Source organism: Geotrypetes seraphini, chromosome 15 (assembly GCF_902459505.1).
Source record: "Geotrypetes seraphini chromosome 15, aGeoSer1.1, whole genome shotgun sequence".
Taxonomy (NCBI): domain Eukaryota; kingdom Metazoa; phylum Chordata; class Amphibia; order Gymnophiona; family Dermophiidae; genus Geotrypetes; species Geotrypetes seraphini.
In genome coordinates this window covers 25820178-25839776 of record NC_047098.1, presented here as the reverse complement: position 1 = coordinate 25839776, position 19599 = coordinate 25820178, and the positions used below count along the sequence as shown (strand labels likewise).

Sequence of the window (19599 nt, the reverse complement as noted above, 5' to 3'; positions counted from 1 at the left end):
CAACACTCAGAACAAGAAATAATCTAAGAGAGCAAGGTCAGGACTGTAGGGTAGATGGTTCAGCTGCTGAAACCCACATTCTCAGATGGCAGCCTGTTATTGTCATGAGTTGTGAAGAAGCAGCACGCCTGCTGTGAGTTTTCCTCATCTTTTCTCCTTGCTGGACACCCGCAATCATTGTGTTGGTGTAACTCTTCCCGGTTATGGTTGTCTTGTGTGACATGAACTCCAGAAGCAAAAGTCCTTCATCATCCCAGAAGACAGCTGCCATTACGTTGGCTGCAGATTTTTCTGTCTTGAACTTTTTTGGGGTGGGAGATGATTTGTGCTTCCACTGCATTGACTCCATTTTGGACTCAGGATCTCTGTGATAAACCAAGTCTCATTTCTAGTCACCAAAATTCATGGTCTTCATGGAGCATCTCCAAGTTCTCCTGACAGCACTGGAGTCTCATGGCCTTCTGACATGGCATCAGCATTCTTGGAACCCATTTTGCCCTAACCTTGGACATGTCCAACTTTTCATGAATTATTTTCCAAACTGTACCTGCCAAGATGCTCATTTTTTCAACTATTTGGGAAACCTTAATTTGTCTGTATGACAAAATTAAATCTTTAACTTTCTTGCACATTTTTGTGGAAATTGCTTCCACAGGCTGTCCGGTGTGAGGGTCAACTTCAATGTACTCTCTACCCCACTTAAACTGCTTGCTCCAAAATTTTACTTTGTAAGATGATGGGGCAGACTCTTCATAAACTGCAGTCATGCATTCATAGATCTCCTTTGGCTTTATCCCTTCTTTTGTGAGAAATTTTATCACTGAATGGTGCACCAAATCTAGCAGTTTCTTACTTGATTCATATGAGGACTCTCCTGACATCCAGTCTCTTGGAATATTATACACACTGAGATGCAGCTGTGCATGTCACAACATGCACTGACTTGTTGCAACACACTTGCTAATTTCTTTCATATTCAGGTAGATAAATTATTGAACACCCCTCATATCACTGAAACTATAATGATTAAGGGGCCTACTCTGATGCTCTTTACTTGTGGGGGGTTTTTTAGGCTGCTTGCCGAACAACTCTGAGAGGCTGCTATGATTTACCTTTAAATGCCATCAGCTGCCATAGGTGAGTCAGCTTTCTTCCTGAGATTATCTTAGTCTAGAACAGGGTTAGGGAACTTCGGTCCTCGAGAGCCGTATTCCAGTCGGATTTTCAGGATTTCCCCAATGAATATGCATTGAAACATAACATAGTAACATAGTAGATGACGGCAGATAAAGACCCGAATGGTCCAACCAGTCTGCCCAACCTGATTCAATTTAAATTTTTTAGTTTTTTCTTCTTAGCTATTTCTGGGCAAGAATCCAAAGCTGTACCCTGTACTGTGCCAAAATCTCTGTTCAGACTTACTCCAGCCCATCTACACCCTCCCAGCCGTTGAAGCCCTCCCCAGCCCATCCTCCACCAAACGACCATATACAGACACAGACCGTGCAAGTCTGCCCAGTACTGGCCTTAGTTCAATATTTAATATTATTTTCTGATTCTAAAGCAGTGCATGCAAATAGATCTCATGCATATTCATTGGGGAAATCCTGAAAACCCAACTGGAATACGGCTCTCGAGGACCGGAGTTCCCTACCCCTGGTCTAGAAATATATATAAAGAACAGCACCTCTGACCCACACAATCCTTCACCCGGCTGCACATGACATCTCATACAGCTTGATAATACTGCTAAACAAAGAATTGCAAAGTTTATAGATGAATTCTTTCTATTCAATATGTCTGACTCCATGGACGCACTAACAATTTGGGAGGCTTTTAAAGTTTCTCTTAGAGGTGAACTAATCTCTATTCAAGCTTACCAAACAAAATAGACTAGAACTTCTCAATCTTGACTCTCAAATTAAAAGTCAAGAACAGGCTTTCTATACCTCTAATGATAGAAACCTTTTACCTGAAATATGTAAATTGAAATATTCATATAATAAATTGGCTAGTCTTGCTGCACAACAAGATATTTTCCTGATCTCTACTAAATATTATGTAGAAATGAATAAAAGTAGAAAATGCTGGCTAACTACCTTAAAATGAAACAGATTAAAATACAGACCTCCGATGGGAAACTTCTCTCCTCACATTCTTATATCTCCACTGCCTTTTATTCATTTTACTCTAAGCTTTATTCTTCAGATACAGCGAATAACCACGATTGCATTAATCAATTTTTGACCTCTCTGAAATCTCCTAATTACTGCAACTGATTGTAACTCCCTTCAAAAACTGTTTGATATTTCTGAAATAGTGTCCTCCATAAAACATCTCTCTTCTGGGAAGTCTCCTGGTTTAGATGGAATCACAGTGGAATTCTACAAATCCTTCCAAAATAAACTATCCCCTATACTCACATCTCTGTTTAACTCTTTGAATCGCCAAAGGTTTTCTCCTAGTCACTTTCTAGATGCTATAATTACTGTTATTCCCAAGCCACACAAAGATCCACAACAAATTCCTAACTATAGACCAATTTCACTTCTAAATGTAGACTACAAAATCTATGCCACATATCTTTCTCATAGACTTCAAAAACATATTACCAGTATTATCTCTCCACATCAAATTGGTTTAATGCTGGGCCTCCATTGCTCATTCTTTTAAAGATCCATGCCTAGCCCTCTCCTTAGATGCAGAAAAAGTGTTCGATAGAGTAGAATGGCCCCATTTGTTCCAAACAATGCAATGGTTCGATTTTCCTCCTAAATTCTTGGAATATGTCCAAATTCTCTACTCTAACCCTAAAGCCACCATCATAACTAATAACGTCTTGTTGCCTTTTTTCACCCTACAATGAGGTACCTGACAGGGTTGCCCCCTCTCACCCTATCTTTTTAGCTTGGCTCTCGAGCCTCTCCTATTAGCCATTAATTCCCACGAAGACATCTCAGGTATTCTCCATAATACTATCAAATATAAACTATCGACATATGCAGATAATGTGCTCCTTTATCTCACTAAACCCAAACACTCCCTTCCTGCCCTCTTTGAACTGATACAATCATTTTCTTCATTCTCAGGTTACAAAATTAATAAACAAAAAATAGAAGTATTACCTCTCAATACACATTCTCACCCTGAATCGATCCAAGGATTAGACCTGCTATGGTCCCCATCACATATAAAATACTTAGGAATCAACTTATACCCATCCTTATCTGCAACAATTAAACATAACAGTGACAACTTGGTTAGTACTCTTAAATCACTGTTACAATCTTGGCATCCTCTTCATATTTCCTGGTAGGGTAGAATAGAAACAATTAAAATGGTAGTAGTGCTCAAAATCAACTTCATATTTAGCATGATCCCCCACCTATTTCCATCCCTTTTCTATAAACAGATAGATAAACATATTTCTGCTTTTATTTGGAATCATAAGCCACCAAAAATTGCTCTTAAGAAACTTAAAGCCCCGAAAGACAAAGCGGGAGTCTTTATTCCAGATTTCCTAACCTATCACAAAGCCTTTATTCTACAACAAACCAGTCTCTGGTTTACCTCCTCTAATACCTATCTCCCTCTCTGGCTAAGATTTGAATATGCTCTATATCCAGATTACCCTTCACTTGTTCCTCTAATAACTTCCAATGCCATACACCATAATACAGACCCTCTTGTTTCCCAATCTATTCGAACTTGATGACATACTAGATACACCCCTCAGACACTCAACATATATCTCCATCTGGCATAACCTATCTTTTCTTATAAATAAAATGCCCATATTTTGGCATACGTGGGCTGGCCTCGGTATTCGTTACTTAACAGACATTTGTACTCCTACCTTACAACTTCTGAGTTTCTCAGAACTTCAGGATAAGTTTGGCTTACCGGCCTCGGCATTTTATCAATGGCTTCAACTCTCCTCTATGATTAAAAAATCTAAAATTCTATTAACAAAAAAGACAGGAACCCCTAATATACTTCATCTTCTTCCCAAACTCTCCACTTTAGGTCATATTGCATCTCATATTTACAAAATTTTCATTGATTCACAGTCTATTGCCCACATCCCTCTACAAAAATCTTGGGAATCAGATTTGAATTGCCAATGACAAGATCGCCAATGGGAAGTTTTTGGGTCCAAAACAATTCGAACCATCTCTTCAGCTAATTTGATGCAATCTATGTTCTTCCTCCACCACAAAGCCAACTGGACTCCACAAAAATTGCATATTGCAGGCCTGCTACCATCAAACAAATGCTGACATTGTAAATTACACCCGGGTACCCTATTGCATATGCTCATTGATTGTCCATATATACAAGATTTCTGGGTCAAGATTTGGTCAATTATACAGAAAATTTTTAATTTTGATTCAATTTTCTCCCTTACCATTGTTATATTTAAATCAGTGACTCCTAGGTTTAATGTACCAACATCCCAACACGCACTATTAAACACACTTCTTATTATAGCCTTGCGACTTATACTATCTAACTGGAAATCGCTAGACTCTCTCAACGAACACTACTGGTTTCAATCAGTCCTATTGCAACACAAACGTGAGATATTGATATCTGCTACCATGCCTCTCTCCACCAAAGCCCGTTCAAAATGGGCTATCTTTAAAGATTACCTAGATTCTCTCTAATATTTTAACCTTACTATTATTTTTAATATCCAATGCATGCCTCTTCTCTTACTCTTCTTTCTTTTCAGGCCTCCATGAGACTCTCTCTTTTCTCTCCCCTCTCCTTTTGCTTTAATTCTCTTCCCACCCTTCCCTTTTCCTTTCTTCCCTTTTTCCTCTCCTACCCTTCCTCATATTCCCAATTATTTTTCTGATTCTTGCCACAACAACCGGAATATATTTCCATCATATGTATCTCTTTTCCTCTTGTTGTACCAACAATTTTGTATTTTTAATACTTTATTGTTCATTGAACTTAATATTGTTAAAAAATTACCCGTTATTCCTTTTTTCTTTGTATTATACTAAAAACTTTTAATAAAATTTCATGGAAAAAAAAAAAAGACATCTCATACATATTTTCTGAATGGGATTTATAGAGTGCATATTAAATGATTATCTATTATGGTGATGCTGCAAACCAGACTTGTTGCAGGTTCTTGAGGACCAGATTTGGGAGCCACTGACTTAAGAGTGACTGAATAATATTAATTACTCAAAGTGATTATTGCAAGCCAAATACAGTTAGAAGTGAAGAGTATATGCAGTAAAGTGAGCCAGAAGAAAATGTTAAATTTGTACTCAAGTTCTGAATTTGAATTTATAGTGCAGCTAGTTAAACCAAGTTACTTACATGTAGCAGGTGTTCTTTGTGGTCAGCAACAGGATACAAGTCCTTATAAATGAGTGACTTCATCTGACAAAGCCTGCACAGAGACATCCCTTCAGCTTAGACCAGGGGTGTCAAAGTCCCTCCTTGAGGGCCACAATCCAGTCGGGTTTTCAGGATTTCCCCAATGAATATGCATGAGATCTTATTGCATGCACTGCTTTCATGGTATGCTAATAGATCTAATGCATATTCATTGGGGAAATCCTGAAAACCCGACTGGATTGCGGCTCTCGAGGAGGGACTTTGATGCCCCTGGCTTAGACTACATTACATTACATTAGTGATTTCTATTCCGCCGTTACCTTGCGTTACCTTGCGGCAGATTTCACAAGAGTTGTCATGATGCTACGAAATACATTCAGTGGATTACATGAGAATTGTTATGATACTAGTAAATGCCTAGTGAATGGTTTGAATATTTTTTGATTTGCTATGTAGATAGTGTTGTGGGTGAAGCTTGGGGCGGGGCTGGGACTATTCTAGAAGCAGCTCATTCCCATTTGTCATTGTCATGCAGGACCTCTTCAGTCTTTAATAAAGCCTGGAGTAGAAGTCAACTCATAGGGGAGGTGAGTGGGTATTTGAGGACATGTATCTTGCTGTCCATGAAGAACACCTGCTACAGGTAAGTAACTTGGTTTTCTCTGAGAACAAGCAAGATAGTTAAGTCTTCAAAAATGGGATCCTTAGCTACAGGTTGCCTTCAACATAAAGAGAAAAAAATAGATCAAAAAAGGTGCTGCAACAAGCAGACATCAAGACTGACCTGGTGGCATAAGACTACAGAAGATGGAGCTAGATTCTAATCCCCAAAGAGATTGTGGAGCACCAAATTTACTGGTGTGTCAAGAGTCCTTTTCCAAGCAGTAATACATAAGATATGAAGGTATGGACTGAAGCTCATGTTGCAATCCTGCAAATCTTCTCCATAGAGGCAGTGAAAGATGGCTTAGTTCCACATTTTTATAGTTTTTCAACACAGCAAGAAGGATCCTGTTCTTTTTTGATTATTGATATGATGTATGTCAACCTGGTCGTCCATCTGGATTAGGTTTATTTTGCAGGTCAACAAATCTCTAAAAGCCTTTAGAGTACTGCATGCTGCTGTTAACTCTAGCACATTTATCTGGTAAAGTTTTTCTTGGAGAGATCATCTTCATGTGCTTCCCAACTCAGTTTAGAAGCATCTCTAGTGAACACAATTTGTACTAGAGGAATTTGAAAGGGGATTCCTTTCACCAGATTAGAATAATCAAACTATTAGCCCCATAGGTTTGATAATACAAACTACATCCCGTAACCTTTGAATGGTCTTAGCCTACAGAGAGGGCAATCCTATAACACAGTGTCTGGTAGGCACCTACTTTCCTTTATAGAATACTAGCCTAACTGAATATTTATTTATTGAGATTTATTAACTGCCTTTATGAAGAGATTCACCCAAGATGGTAATATACAAATATTACACACTTAACTTTTAAATGCAAGCATGTATGCTAGTCATAGAGCTGCTGTAAATGTTAGCATCTAGGTGCTGAAGGTCGCAGTTATGTGTATAAATATGAGCCCCGCCCAAGCTTCCACTTTGTGTACACTAGAGATTGACACAGGGACAAATTTGTCCCCATCCCTGCAAGCTCTGTCCTCATCTGCCTGGAATGAAGAAGCGGAGATCTATGTATCAGAGCAATAGGTCCTCCTTTGTCCCCGACTGTACAGTATATCTCCAAGAAAAAGTGAAGGTTCGATTGATGGTGGAAAAGGACCCAAGGGTTTTGCTGCATTACTTAATGAGGAAAGCTTCTTCCTTAATCTGATCTAAGAAGAGATTTTGTCTATGGTGAGGCATGTCAGCAAGCTTTTCTTACAAATCAACCCGAGGTCAGAAGCTTACAGCCATAAGAATATGCAGGTTTCCAATACTTAAGGTAGAAGTTCTCACAGTTTTGAAATTATACATCACTCTGATTGTGTGTTTTCCTACACTTCTTCCTCTTGCCCACTATATGATCATAGCTGAGCTGACATATCATAAGGTAGATAGGTTGCAAACTCTTATTCTTGCACACAGTGTTTCACATGTACTGGCCCATAAAGAACTGGTAAGAAGTTATGCAGGAAGTGAGTACAGCGTTGTCCCAAAAGCATTCAAAGTATGGTTCTTTCTCCCTGGTGGCACTAAAGAATGAGACTTAGAGCTCTTGATCCTTTTGAGAGCAGGTTCAACCTCCACAGAGGCCTAATGAAACACCCATTTCTTGAATTCATGAATCTTCTGTATTCTAATAGAGTCTAACTTCTTCTTACCTGTGCACAGAGAGGAGGCTCCACATTCTCATCTGTACATTTTGAAGGATTCTGGCAATGGACACTGTCACAACTTCCTTGGGAGGGCTGAAGAATTAGAGTATATCTAATGCTTTTACCCCGGTTTCCTCCTCTATCTCTAACTTAAATAGAACAGTTCCTGCCACTTCCCTAAGAAAATTGATAAAGGAGAGGTCTTCTTTTATGGGAAGAAGCTGGATCTGATTGCAAGCCAGTAGAGCCCTCCTTTTCAGAGAGATCTGCTGGGTCATAGTTAGAGTCACAAGAGTAAAGAATTTCAAGGAGGAGATCTGGGTCTGAGCTTGGCTAGACTTCTGTACCTCAGTGGAGGTCAGTTTTGATGCAGAGTTATCTAAACACTGAAGTCCTCCTCTGTCTTAATGAAGGTTACTCCCCCCAATGTACTAGAAACTGACAACTTGCAGTAGATATCAACTCGGAGGCCCTTCAATGTCTCTGTGTAGATAGAAGACTCTGTGCATTGAAACTGATGTCAAAGCCGAAACATTGTGTCAAGTAACTAGTTGTTCCAGTATCTCATTGATCAACTTGCTGAGTTTCTCCTTGAAGACAGCCAATAACAAAAGTGTAAACAATCCAGTATAAAAGTCACATTCTTCTAATTTGGGGAGAATTGGCAACCTAGTCTTAGGTCCTTTGAGGCTGTTATGGCACTGAAAAGGATAAGCAGGTCCTCTGTGTGGGGTCACTTCAATGATGCAAGGGTATCCAGTGCCTTGATGCTCTCTATGCTGTACCCCAATGAGATACAGTATGACTATTCCTTTGCCTCTGCATGACCCTCAACATTATACACCCTCAGTGTTGAGGATGAATCCTTTTTTTTTTTTTTCTTTGAGTGAACTTGTTGATGCTAGGCCCCAATGGGCTCTAGTGATGTTTAATGTGAACGGTTTATCTATGCAGTCACAATGCTGATGCTCTGCCAGCATCCAGTGCAACTCACCCTTTGATACTGATGCAGAAAATCAATGAACCAGATTTCAGCACAAAGATTATTTCATGTTATTCTTTACCAACTATCCCATGTCATTCTTTAATGTCTTTCTCAACCTCAGTCCTTCTGTACCACCATTCTTCAATACATAGCTTGGGGGTCATTGGCTGTGCCCATTCATTCTCTGATTCTTCCCTCTCTCCTTAAAGAATGACACAGGGATGGTTTCCCGTGGTTAATTGCAGGGACGGGGACAAATTCTGTCCCCATGTCATTGTCTAATCTTACTCTACAAATTTCTCTTTTTGCATGAGAACACAAATGACATTGAGAAGGTTCATGATCAGGCCTGAAGCACTGCAAATCCAATTGTGTATATCTGCTCGTTTGTTTAAAGCCCTGAGGGCTTTTCTCTGGGACTGTCACCATAAAATATAGCCAGAGTGAAATCAAATAACTGTTTTTAAAAAGGCTCAACCAGAATGCCTCGTGACCAAAAAAAGGGCCTCACTGAGCCAACACACACACAAAAAATATATATCAAGAAAATTAACTTGGATGAAAGCTAGCTAGGGTAACTAACTATGATGAGGAATTAAATTCAAAGACACCTGCACAACAGCAAGTTATGAAACTTAATCACGTTGCCAGAACATCACAATGGCAGACACAAAAATCTGAAGAAGTCCTGTGCAACAGCAACAAGTGGGAAAATGGTGTGCATGGGCAGTGCTGCCTCTAAGCTTCTACAGTAATCTAAGCTGGAGTTGAGGAGTAGCCTAGTGGTCAATGCAATGGCCTATGAACTTAGGGACTGGGTTCAATTCTCAATGCAGCTCCTTTTGACTCTAAGGGCTCCTTTTATCAAGCCGCGCTAGCGGTTTAACGCGCGTAATAGCATGCGCTAAACCGCCGGACGCGCTAGCCGCTACCGCCTCCTCTTGAGCAGGTGGTAGTTTTTGGCCAGCGCGGGGGTTAACGCATGATAAAAAGTGGTGGGCGTTAACCCCGCTAGCACGGCTTGATAAAAGGAGCCCCAAGTTAATTAACCCTCCATTGCCCCAAGTACAAAATAAGGCCCTGCATATATTATATAAACCACTTTGATTATAAACCACAGAAAGGCAGTATATTAAGTTCCATCCCCTTTCCTTTTCTCTGTGCAGGCTCCATCAATGACATCACGTATCTGTGAGGCTAACTTGCTTGTCCTCAGAAAAAAGGGATACTTTTTCAGTCCCTCCTGTCACTTGGTATGTGTAAAATATATAAAATCCCTTTGCCTACATACATTTTAAGTACTCTAGGGCAAGAATACTAATTAGACTTTCAAATATAGCTTTTGAAGGCTCTTCACTGAATTAGCTTACCCCTAATTTGAATAGCTTTGGATTTAGTTTGGTGGTTTTTTTATTCTATTTATCTGTCAGGTTTGCTTAAGTTGGGGCTGTTTTAATTTGCGTTTTTCACTAATATTTTTAATTGTGAAATTCCGATATATTTATATTAGTTGACTGTATATTGTCTTGATCCTTAGGGTTAAACAATCAACAAATATGTTAAATAAATACCCGCACCGACATTATAGAAATAAGAAATATACTCTCAATATTACACTCAAACACAAAGATACTATATTCACTCTAATCTCTTTCTTTCCCTTTCCTATCATACAATGTAGTTCCTCCTTTTCCATGTCTTCCTTTTCTCATCTCTCCCTCTATTTGTTTTATTTTAGCCTATTGTATACTGCATCACTATCTTTTTGATTCATGGTATATCAGATTTAAATAAAACTTGGAAAGTGTGTCTAATGGCAGAGATAATGTTGTAAATCCGTGTGTCAACTTGGATCTTAATTAATTGATGTGAACCGCCTAGAACTCCTTGGGTATGGCGGTATACAAGAATATAATTATTATTATTATTATTATAATGATCTTAATTACTTACTGCTGTCACAGTAACAAGCCCATTTCCTACTTGGAAAGCATGGGGATTGACTTTTTTTAAGAAACATCCCAACTTCCTTTTTAACAATATAAAGTATATTATCTTTTTAGGAAAAAGGCAAGAGGCAAAACTAGTAAAATATATATTTTGACCAGGGGAAAAAGGAACCATTCAGAATTATAATTCAACAATCAAGCAAGCTGTATTATTTTAGGGAAAAGAGATAACAAAGCTCAACCCTCCAGGACATCAGCATTACAAAGCAAACACAATCCTTTTTGTTGAACTAGGTCTGTCTATTGAAGCATTAACGTTATATTTCACTTTTTACTCCCGGCTCAATTTTAATTCAACCAGACCAATTTAGTATGCACAAATAGTTGCAGGAATTTTCAATAAAAACAGCAAAATGCCTCCCCTCACAAACAAGAGCTAGCTGCTAATGGTCTGGGATAGAGAATGACACGGTGACAAAATTCATCACCGTTCCCGCGGATAACCGTGGGAAATAATCCCATGTCATTTTCTAGTGTCTATTTCAACCTCAGTCCTTCTACACCAGCATTCTTCAAAGCAAAGCTTGCGGGTCAGTGGTTGTGGCCATTCATACTCTGATTCTTATGGGAGCCAAGGATAATGAAGCCATTGTGACATCACTGATGTGATTGGCTCTTAGGCACTGGTGGAATGAGGCATTATGACATCACAATATCTGCTCTGGATACCAGAGACTGTCATTCAGTAGTGTCTATCTCAACTTCAATCATTCTACACCAGCATTCTTCAAAGCAAAGCTTGCGTGTCAGTGGTTGTGGCCATTCATACTCTGATTCTTCCCTCTCTCCTTAAAGAATGACATGAAGATGGTTTCCCGCGGTTATCCGCGGGGACGGGAACAGTGATGAATTTTGTCACCGTGTCATTCTCTAGTCTGGGATGTAGTCTCCATTTAGGGAAAACTCTGTCCCTTATCCCTATAATTCAGATGAGTTGAAACTCTCTGGGACGACACTTCCTTTTATTTAATTTTTTTATTTTTTAGGGTAAACCCACCCAAGCACACTACAGCCACATGACAGGCCTTAGGGCTTAAGATGGGATAGTTGCAGCCACAGGAAGAGCTGGTCCCTTTTTGCCGTCTCACAATAACCTCACCAACCTTCCCACTAAAATGAACCAGGGGGAGCGGTCATAAAACGGGTCCTGCCCATCACTGAAGAGGTCGCATCCCTCCTCGGTGCCAGCATCTGAGGCCGTGTCATCCACGAAGGCCTCGTCATCGAAATCTTCCATTTCATCCTGTTGTTCATCAGCAAGCTCCGTGATGTCCGAGTCAGCAGTGGAGAAGGTGGGGGAAGGCGTACGGTCAGCGACGTGTTCATTCACGCAACCGTGGAAAATGGGGGAACTAGACATCAGTTAAGGCAATACTCCTCATTAGCATATTGCAGGTCAAGGAACACTCCCAGTATCAACCAAAGCAAAACCAAAAAACAAACAAGGGAGCAAAGACTGAGAGGGTGGGAGGAGACACTGCAAGGAGAGAGGCATTGGACTAAGCAGAAAGCAAAGAAAAAGGCAATAAAGCTAGGGCACAATTCTCACTGCTTACTTGGATGATACAGGGGTATTTTTTTTCCTCTCATTTACATTTAATGGCAGAACATTGTATACTACTAACTTACCTACAAGATACTCTGGTATGACAATAAGGTTCCATATCGATCTTATACAATTTTAGAAACATGGGATGTCATAAAATCCAGCTGTAGCGCTGATGCCAGACTAACCTTAAAACAGCTCTTAAACTACTTGAGCTGGCACTGAGAAGTGTGGAATGTTTGTAGGGCTATCTGCGATTCTCTTGGATAAGTCACTGCTCAGCCTTAGGGAACAGCCTCAGTAAAACTAAGCAGAGCGTAACTAGGAACTACAGCAGCCAGGTAAGCAAGCATATTTGCACCCTCCTCCCTTGTCCCCATTCTGTTCACTGCTTCCTTCGTTCCATAATCTGTAGTATTTTTTTCGGTCTTTTTACCCATAGAAAGCCCATGCTTGCATGTCAATCATTTTTCCACCACAAAGAGCTTTGAATGATAATCTACTGTCTTCTTAACTATCCTACTTATGGCCCTGATATAGAGGCAACCTAAAACAACTAACCCAAGTGGTTTAGATATCACCAGTCATACAATATATAGAATAGCACTTATACTGAAAAGTGCACTTAGTGTTTTACAACGCTTATTATTCCAGGCTTTACACTATTGGCCTCAGAATTGGAGCCTACGCACAGTTGTTAAATCACAAACTGAGATGGTCAGCGTAGTGTACCTGCTCCTTGCTCCAGTCATCGGCCACAAAAATTACTGATCTCCACCTGTTTAATTTTTTATAAATATTAGTTGTATATTTTTTCGGGATTTTTTTTACATTAATTAGCAAAATTTCTCAGTGTCTATATGTACTCAATTTTCCAACGTGCACTTATTCCTTATGTTGAAAAAAATTGACAGAGAATAACTTATCTCAAGCAGTCTTCACTGTTAGGATGCTTTTTTTCACAGCTAATATCACATCAAATGCCTGTGAAAAAAAGCATCCTAACAGTGAAGACTGCTTGAGATAAGTTATTCTCTGTCAATTTTTTTCAACATAAGGAATAAGTGCACGTTGGAAAATTGAGTACATATAGACACTGAGAAATTTTGCTAATTAATGTAAAGAAAATCCCGAAAAAATATACAACTAATATTTATAAAAAATTAAACAGGTGGAGATCAGTAATTTTTGTGGCCGATGACTGGAGCAAGGAGCAGGTACACTACGCTGACCATCTCAGTTTGTGATTTAACAACTGTGCATAGGCTCCAATTCTGAGGCCAATAGTGTAAAGCCTGGAATAATAAGCGCTGTAAGACACTAAGTGCACTTTTCAGTATAAGTGCTATTCTATATATTGTATGATTCCTGATATAGAGGCATCATAAGACACAATCCTTTAGAATTTAGTAATGTATCATAGCGGGACTGTCATCATTTCTGAATCTTGTATCCATCTCACTAAGAAAGCATATGTGCCTCTAAAAGGTTCAAGGAAAGGGATCCCCAAAATTACTACTTAAAGAAAAAAGGATCAGAAACTGAATAAATGAACACTGGGTAAGGATTAACTCAGAACCCACAGAAAGAAAGCAAAGAAGACTGGCAAGATCAAAGACCCCTACCCACAGTGGAAAGGAGATAAGCAAACTTCAAATCAGGAAACTAGCTGAAAATTAAAAAAAAACAAAAAAAAACAACACTTCACAAGGAAAACTTTTTAAGCACTGAAAAATGAATTGAATGGGACATCTGAGTGTATTCTGAGTGATTTACTAGCTAACATGTGCAGGATGCATTAAGTGGCCTAGTAATACACTTGTATTGTCTGGAGCAGATGAGAATGATGAACAGCAGCCATGACACATACCTTCCAACCAGTTTAAACCAATGGAAACGATCATAAAAAGGGTCACTTCCAGTCATTGTGTTCTCGCTCTCCTCCTGGGCACTTGATGCCATTTCCCCTGCTCGGTCATACATCTCTCTCATCTGTTCCAGTCGCTGCCTGAACACCACAAATAAAAGTGACAGATGATACATATGGGAGACAGGGTAAGACACATATAGAAAGAAATATGAAGAGATGTACGAGATGGCACACATACACAAAGATAAAATTTTTAAAAATGAGAGAGCAAGTGATAGGAGGAAGAAGGAAACCATGGAAATTCAGGGACCTGAATGAAGTGTAAGAAGAGAACAAGCAAAGTCGCTTACCCATAACAGGTATTCTCTGAGGACACCAGGACATTATTTTTCACAAGCGGATGCGATCAGATAGAACTTTCTAGGTCAAAACAAGGTGGTCAAACAGGTTGAAAAGGCTACGGCGAAAGCTAGAAGGATGCTTGGGTGCATAGAGAGAGGAATCGCTAGTAGGAAAAAGGAGGTATTGATGCCCCTGTATAAGATTATGGTAAGACTTCATTTAGAATATTGTGTACAATACTGAAAACCACACTGTCAAAAAGATATAAACAGGATGGAATCAGTCTAGAGCAGGGATCTCAAAGTCCCTCCTTGAGGGCCGCAATCCAGTCAGGTTTTCAGGATTTCCCCAATGAAAATGCATTGAAAGTAGTGCATGCATATAGATCTCATGCATATTCATTGGGGAAATCCTGAAAACCCGACTGGATTGCGGCCCTCAAGGAGGGACTTTGAGATCCCTAGTCTAGAGGAAGGCTACTAAATTGGTCGGTGGTCTACGTCATAAGGCGTATGAGACAGTCTTAAAGATCTCAATATGTATACTTTGGAGGAAAGGTGGGAGAGGGGAGAAATGATAGAGATATTTTTAAATACCTACATGGCATAAATACACATGAGGCGAGAGTCTCTTTCAACTGAAAGGAAACTTCAGAATGAGAGGGCATAGGTTGAAGTAAAGAGGTGACAGGCTCAGGAGTACTCTAAAGAAATACTTTTTATAGAAAAGGTGGCAGATGTTTGGAATAATCTCCCGGTAGAGGTGGTGGAGACAAAAACTGTGTCTAAATTCAAGAAAGCATGGGGCAGGCATGTGGGATCTCTTAGAGAGAGGAGGAGATAGTGGATGCTGCATATGGGCAGACTGGATGGGTCATTTGGCCTTTATCTGCCATCATGTAAACCTCAGTTCTATATCAAGCTTTTACTAGGAGATTCCAGCTCTTGAGGTGGTGGGTGAGTTTTGTACTGCTATCTTTGAAGAATACCTGTTATAGAAAAGGAACTTTGATTTCTTCAAGGACAAACAGAATACATTGTCCTCACAAGTAGGAATCCCTAGCCAGAGATTATCTTTAATAGAAGAGAAGATAACAGAAAACAGAATGTCAACAGGCAATGCAATAAAACTTTTCATTGGCAACCGTCTCTTTCTACCTTTTTTCTCCACATAGGCAATATGGAAATAATAAAAAAAAATGGGACCTGGATAGATGGAATTGCATTGTAAACCTCAAATACATTCCACAGAACAAACTGAGCAATCCTATTGTCGCATTGAGAATCCCTCTTCAAACAATACTGGGATCTGAATGTTTGGATACAGGTCCACATCACACCTTTGCAGCACTCTCTTTACTAATGCTACCCAGTGTTCAGCCACTGGAGTCCTCGTCCAGGGATGAAAATAAACAAAATGTTCTGTCAGCAGGAGCTGTCAGCGGGCAGCATTTACTTGCTGCTTCCTCAGCTGGTTTTTTTCTGCAGTCAAAACAATGCAGAGCCCCATTTGAAGGAGTTTTAAACTTATTTGTATTACCCGGGGCGGGGTGGGGAGTAGTTTGTTAGAAACTTTCCGGTTGCCCTGTTTAAATAAAAAATTACAAAAAATAATAGTAATAAATGGAAGGCCTTCCAAGCATCAGGATAACTGGTTGAATTGGGTAAAATCATATAATTTGAGGATTTATGAAAGAATGATAGCAGTGATATGTTACATTATCAAGTGAGACGCTTCAATCAGTGTGAGGCTTTTATGAACTTGAAAAAAAAAATTCTACTAAGGTTGCAGTATCATTAGGGCCTATTAAAGGAGGATGACACAAATTTACAAGGCTCTTACGCAACACAACAAAAGATAACCAAAGTTTTCAGAAAAATAAGAAAAGACAGTGACAAGCAAAGAACGAGAGTAACCGGAAAGCAGATATTTAATGGGCTACTGAAAGGGTCTCTGGCTAGCAATATGATAAAGAACTGATATTAAGAGTGTGACCTAGAAAAAGATGACTAAAGTAGCTGATCCAAAATGTTGAGAATGCAGTCATGTCATGGGCCCATAAGCAATTTGAAAAAGTTACATGTTTGAATTTCTGTATTTTTAAAAATTTTTCTCCTAAAAGGACAGATTTTGGACTGATGTATTACAAATGGTTTGCTCTAACAAAATTAATTAAAACCTCTTTTTTTTTTTTTTTTTTTTGCTTCTGGTGATTTTAGTCACCTTTTTCCAGGGATTGTCACAAATGATTCATAGGTGGTATTATACTCCAGAATGTCTGAATATAATTTTTTAAATTGCAAGATTGGAATGTTGGAGAACTTGTGGATAGCTGGAGACCCTTAAACATATATGATGGCATTGTCCAAAGACAGGGGCATACTGGACAAGGTTATACACTGGGGGATTCTGCTGAATATAGATAAAGCAAACAAATGGGAGATCACTGACAAGCTTGAAACAGGAACAGGTCTAATCTGTGCAATATGTAGTGACTGCAGCCCACTTGGTACTTGCAAAGTGCTGGAAAAATACCTGAGCAGCCACTTCGGAGTGAGAATTGACCAAGTTACACTATGCATATAGAATGGCTCAATTAACAGCAATGAAGCTTGAAAAGAAAGAATGGTTCCACAGATTGTGGGCAACCTACGAAGGATAGAGAGAGAAGAATGTGCAATAATATATAACTATTACCCCCAAACTGACCATAGATATAAACAGAAACCCAACTTTAATGTGTTATGAGATTTGGAAAGGGAAGGAAAATAGAGGAAATGGAGATTATAGCTCCTTTTCAACCTAACCCTGTAAACCGTGCCGAGCTCTATGCTTGTGGAGATGGCGCGGTATACAAACTTAAAGTTTAGTTTAGTTTATTTAGTTTAGAGATGAGGGAATGTTCTGTTTTTCCAGACAAGATGGTATATACAAACAGAAATGCTAAGTAATAAGGACCACCAATGAAAACTGAGTTTGGTTGAATTTTATTATGACATGGAACATAATGAAAATGTTGTAAGTTAGAAAAAAATCAATAAACATTTAAATTATTAAAAAGGGGTACCAGATGTATCCTGCTCCCTCCAACAAGAAGTTTGCATCAAGAGGGGGCCTAGGGTGTATGGGTACTGAAAGGCCCCATACTTATGATTTGGAGGATGGAGGTGGCAAGATAAATGAAAGGAAGGAGAGATACTGAATACCTAAATGAGAGAGGAAGGAGAGATTTGAGGGGGAGGAAAGCATATGACTGAAGATTTGCTTAGGACATTAGCTAGTCTTGGGTTGACTCTGGTGATAGTCCACTTCCAACTCTTCATTTACTAGACCTAGTCAGTTTGAGGAGCAGAGTCAGAAATAAAACATAAAACCACGGACTTCCTACCTGGAAGCACAGAATACTAATTATTTCATCCAGCCTAACAGTTCAGTTGCATCAACCTTGTCCACTGAACACTTTTGATGAATACCTTTGCATGGAAGATTTGTCTGGCCAAGCCACAGAGTTTTGAAACCAGCAAGAAGTGCAGATGTCATTTTGATACTGCACTGGGAAATAATTAGCATTCATTATAATAACAAGAAGAAAACCCTTGTAAATAAAACTTTCTGCATTCCCCCCTCCATGATGAACTGTGCCCTTACTTAAGCTTTTCCAGTGACCAATAATGTGTAGCCCCATTTTTCAAGTCCTGCACTTCCACAGCCACCACCGTACGAGGAAAAGCATGGTGATCCTGATTTTTCTCAGGTTCAGGAGGCTGCAGCTCTGGGGGCAGTGGGGAATATAGTGTATCTGTAAGAAGCACAAACTGGAATTGCACCTGAAAACAAGAAAAACAAAATCAAAATTGTGAAGCAGCAATGAAAAGACTTTCATACATTGTGACAAACTGGTCACCTTAAGAAAAGAGGGAAGGAGAAGAGAGAACATTTAAATGTACCAATGCATAAAAAATGATCAGGTTCTCCTGGGCTCACCTTCTTCTTTAACTCTACACTGATTGCATTTGCTTCCTTTAAGTAAACAGCATTTCCCCAGAGCAGGTCTCTCAAGGATGTAAATTGATGGTGTTTCCATTTCCGGAATGCCCACTCAGCCAGCTCATAGTCACGCTGAGTCCATGGTACTGGGGAGAGCACAGAATGTACCGTCACACAAATCACAAGAAAAGGGCACAGATGATGTAGCTGGTATTACAGGGAACACATGGACAAAAAAGGTTAGAAGCTCTTACAATCCTAGCCTCCATTAGTGGATGGCATTGTAAGAAATGATTCAGAAGTGCTGACTGCAGAAGTCCATTTCTGCAGCACCAGTCTCTCCATAATGGAAGAAAGCTACTGGCTGAATGGCAGGCAAATACTGAAATTTAGTTAATTAGGGAACAAGCTTGTCTGGAGCCTGTCATTAAGGGGGTGAGTGACACAACTGATGTGGCCTTAGATATGGCGAGCCAGGATAGGCCTTGCTCCTTAGGGAAAGGGTCTTCGAGTTGGTCAGTGTTTGAATTCTGGCAATTCAAGTTTCAAGTTTCAAGTTTATTAAATTATTTGATTAAACGCTTTTCAGGATACAAAGCGTTTTACAAAGAAATAAAATTGGATTTCTTAAAATCACAAATACATCGTAAATAAAAATAATTACTTAAAAAATTAAAAAACGAACTGGGGTAACAAACACATGGAACAGTAGGAAAGAGGGGAAAAGAATAAATACAATAAAAAAAAAAAAAAAAAAAAAAAAAAACAAGATGAGTTAATCAGATTGGGTTAGAACATAAGGATAATGTGAGAAAAGGATTTACAGACTTGAAAATCTAAAAAAAGGGGATATATACTCAGAGTTTAAATATAAAATGATAACATTAGGAATGAACCGAAAAATAAACTTTTAGTTAAAGGCTTCTTTAAAAAGAAAACACTTTAAACTATTTTTGAATTTATTCAAATCTTGTTCAAGTCTTAAATGAAGAGGAAGTGAGTTCCAAATAGTAGGGGCTGTAACCGAAAAAATCAGGTCACGGCGAGTACCGATGACTTTCAAAGAGGGAACATAAAGGGACGCTTGTGAGGATGATCTGAGAACTCTAGAGGGGCTGTAAGGGATCAGAAGCCTGTCTAAAAATGCAGGTGTATTATTTCTTAATGTCTTAAAGACTAA

General features: G+C 39.2%; 1 protein-coding gene across 10 annotated transcripts in view; it reads right to left on the bottom strand.

Annotated features, from left to right (window-relative positions):
• The window catches only part of KIF1B (kinesin family member 1B), a 195786-nt gene that overhangs the window by 42248 nt on the left and 133939 nt on the right, over positions 1 to 19599 (bottom strand). For 6 of the 10 annotated variants that reach the window (XM_033922756.1, XM_033922757.1, XM_033922759.1 and 3 more), the window contains 4 exons: positions 18417 to 18565; positions 18081 to 18259; positions 14091 to 14228; positions 11778 to 12026 (listed from right to left, as the gene is read on the bottom strand). In XM_033922756.1, the coding sequence (XP_033778647.1) occupies positions 11778 to 12026; positions 14091 to 14228; positions 18081 to 18259; positions 18417 to 18565 (715 nt within the window). The remainder of the gene's footprint in view (positions 1 to 11777; positions 12027 to 14090; positions 14229 to 18080; positions 18260 to 18416; positions 18566 to 19599) is intronic. The other 4 variants (XM_033922762.1, XM_033922764.1, XM_033922768.1 and 1 more) reach the window with 1 other exon arrangement.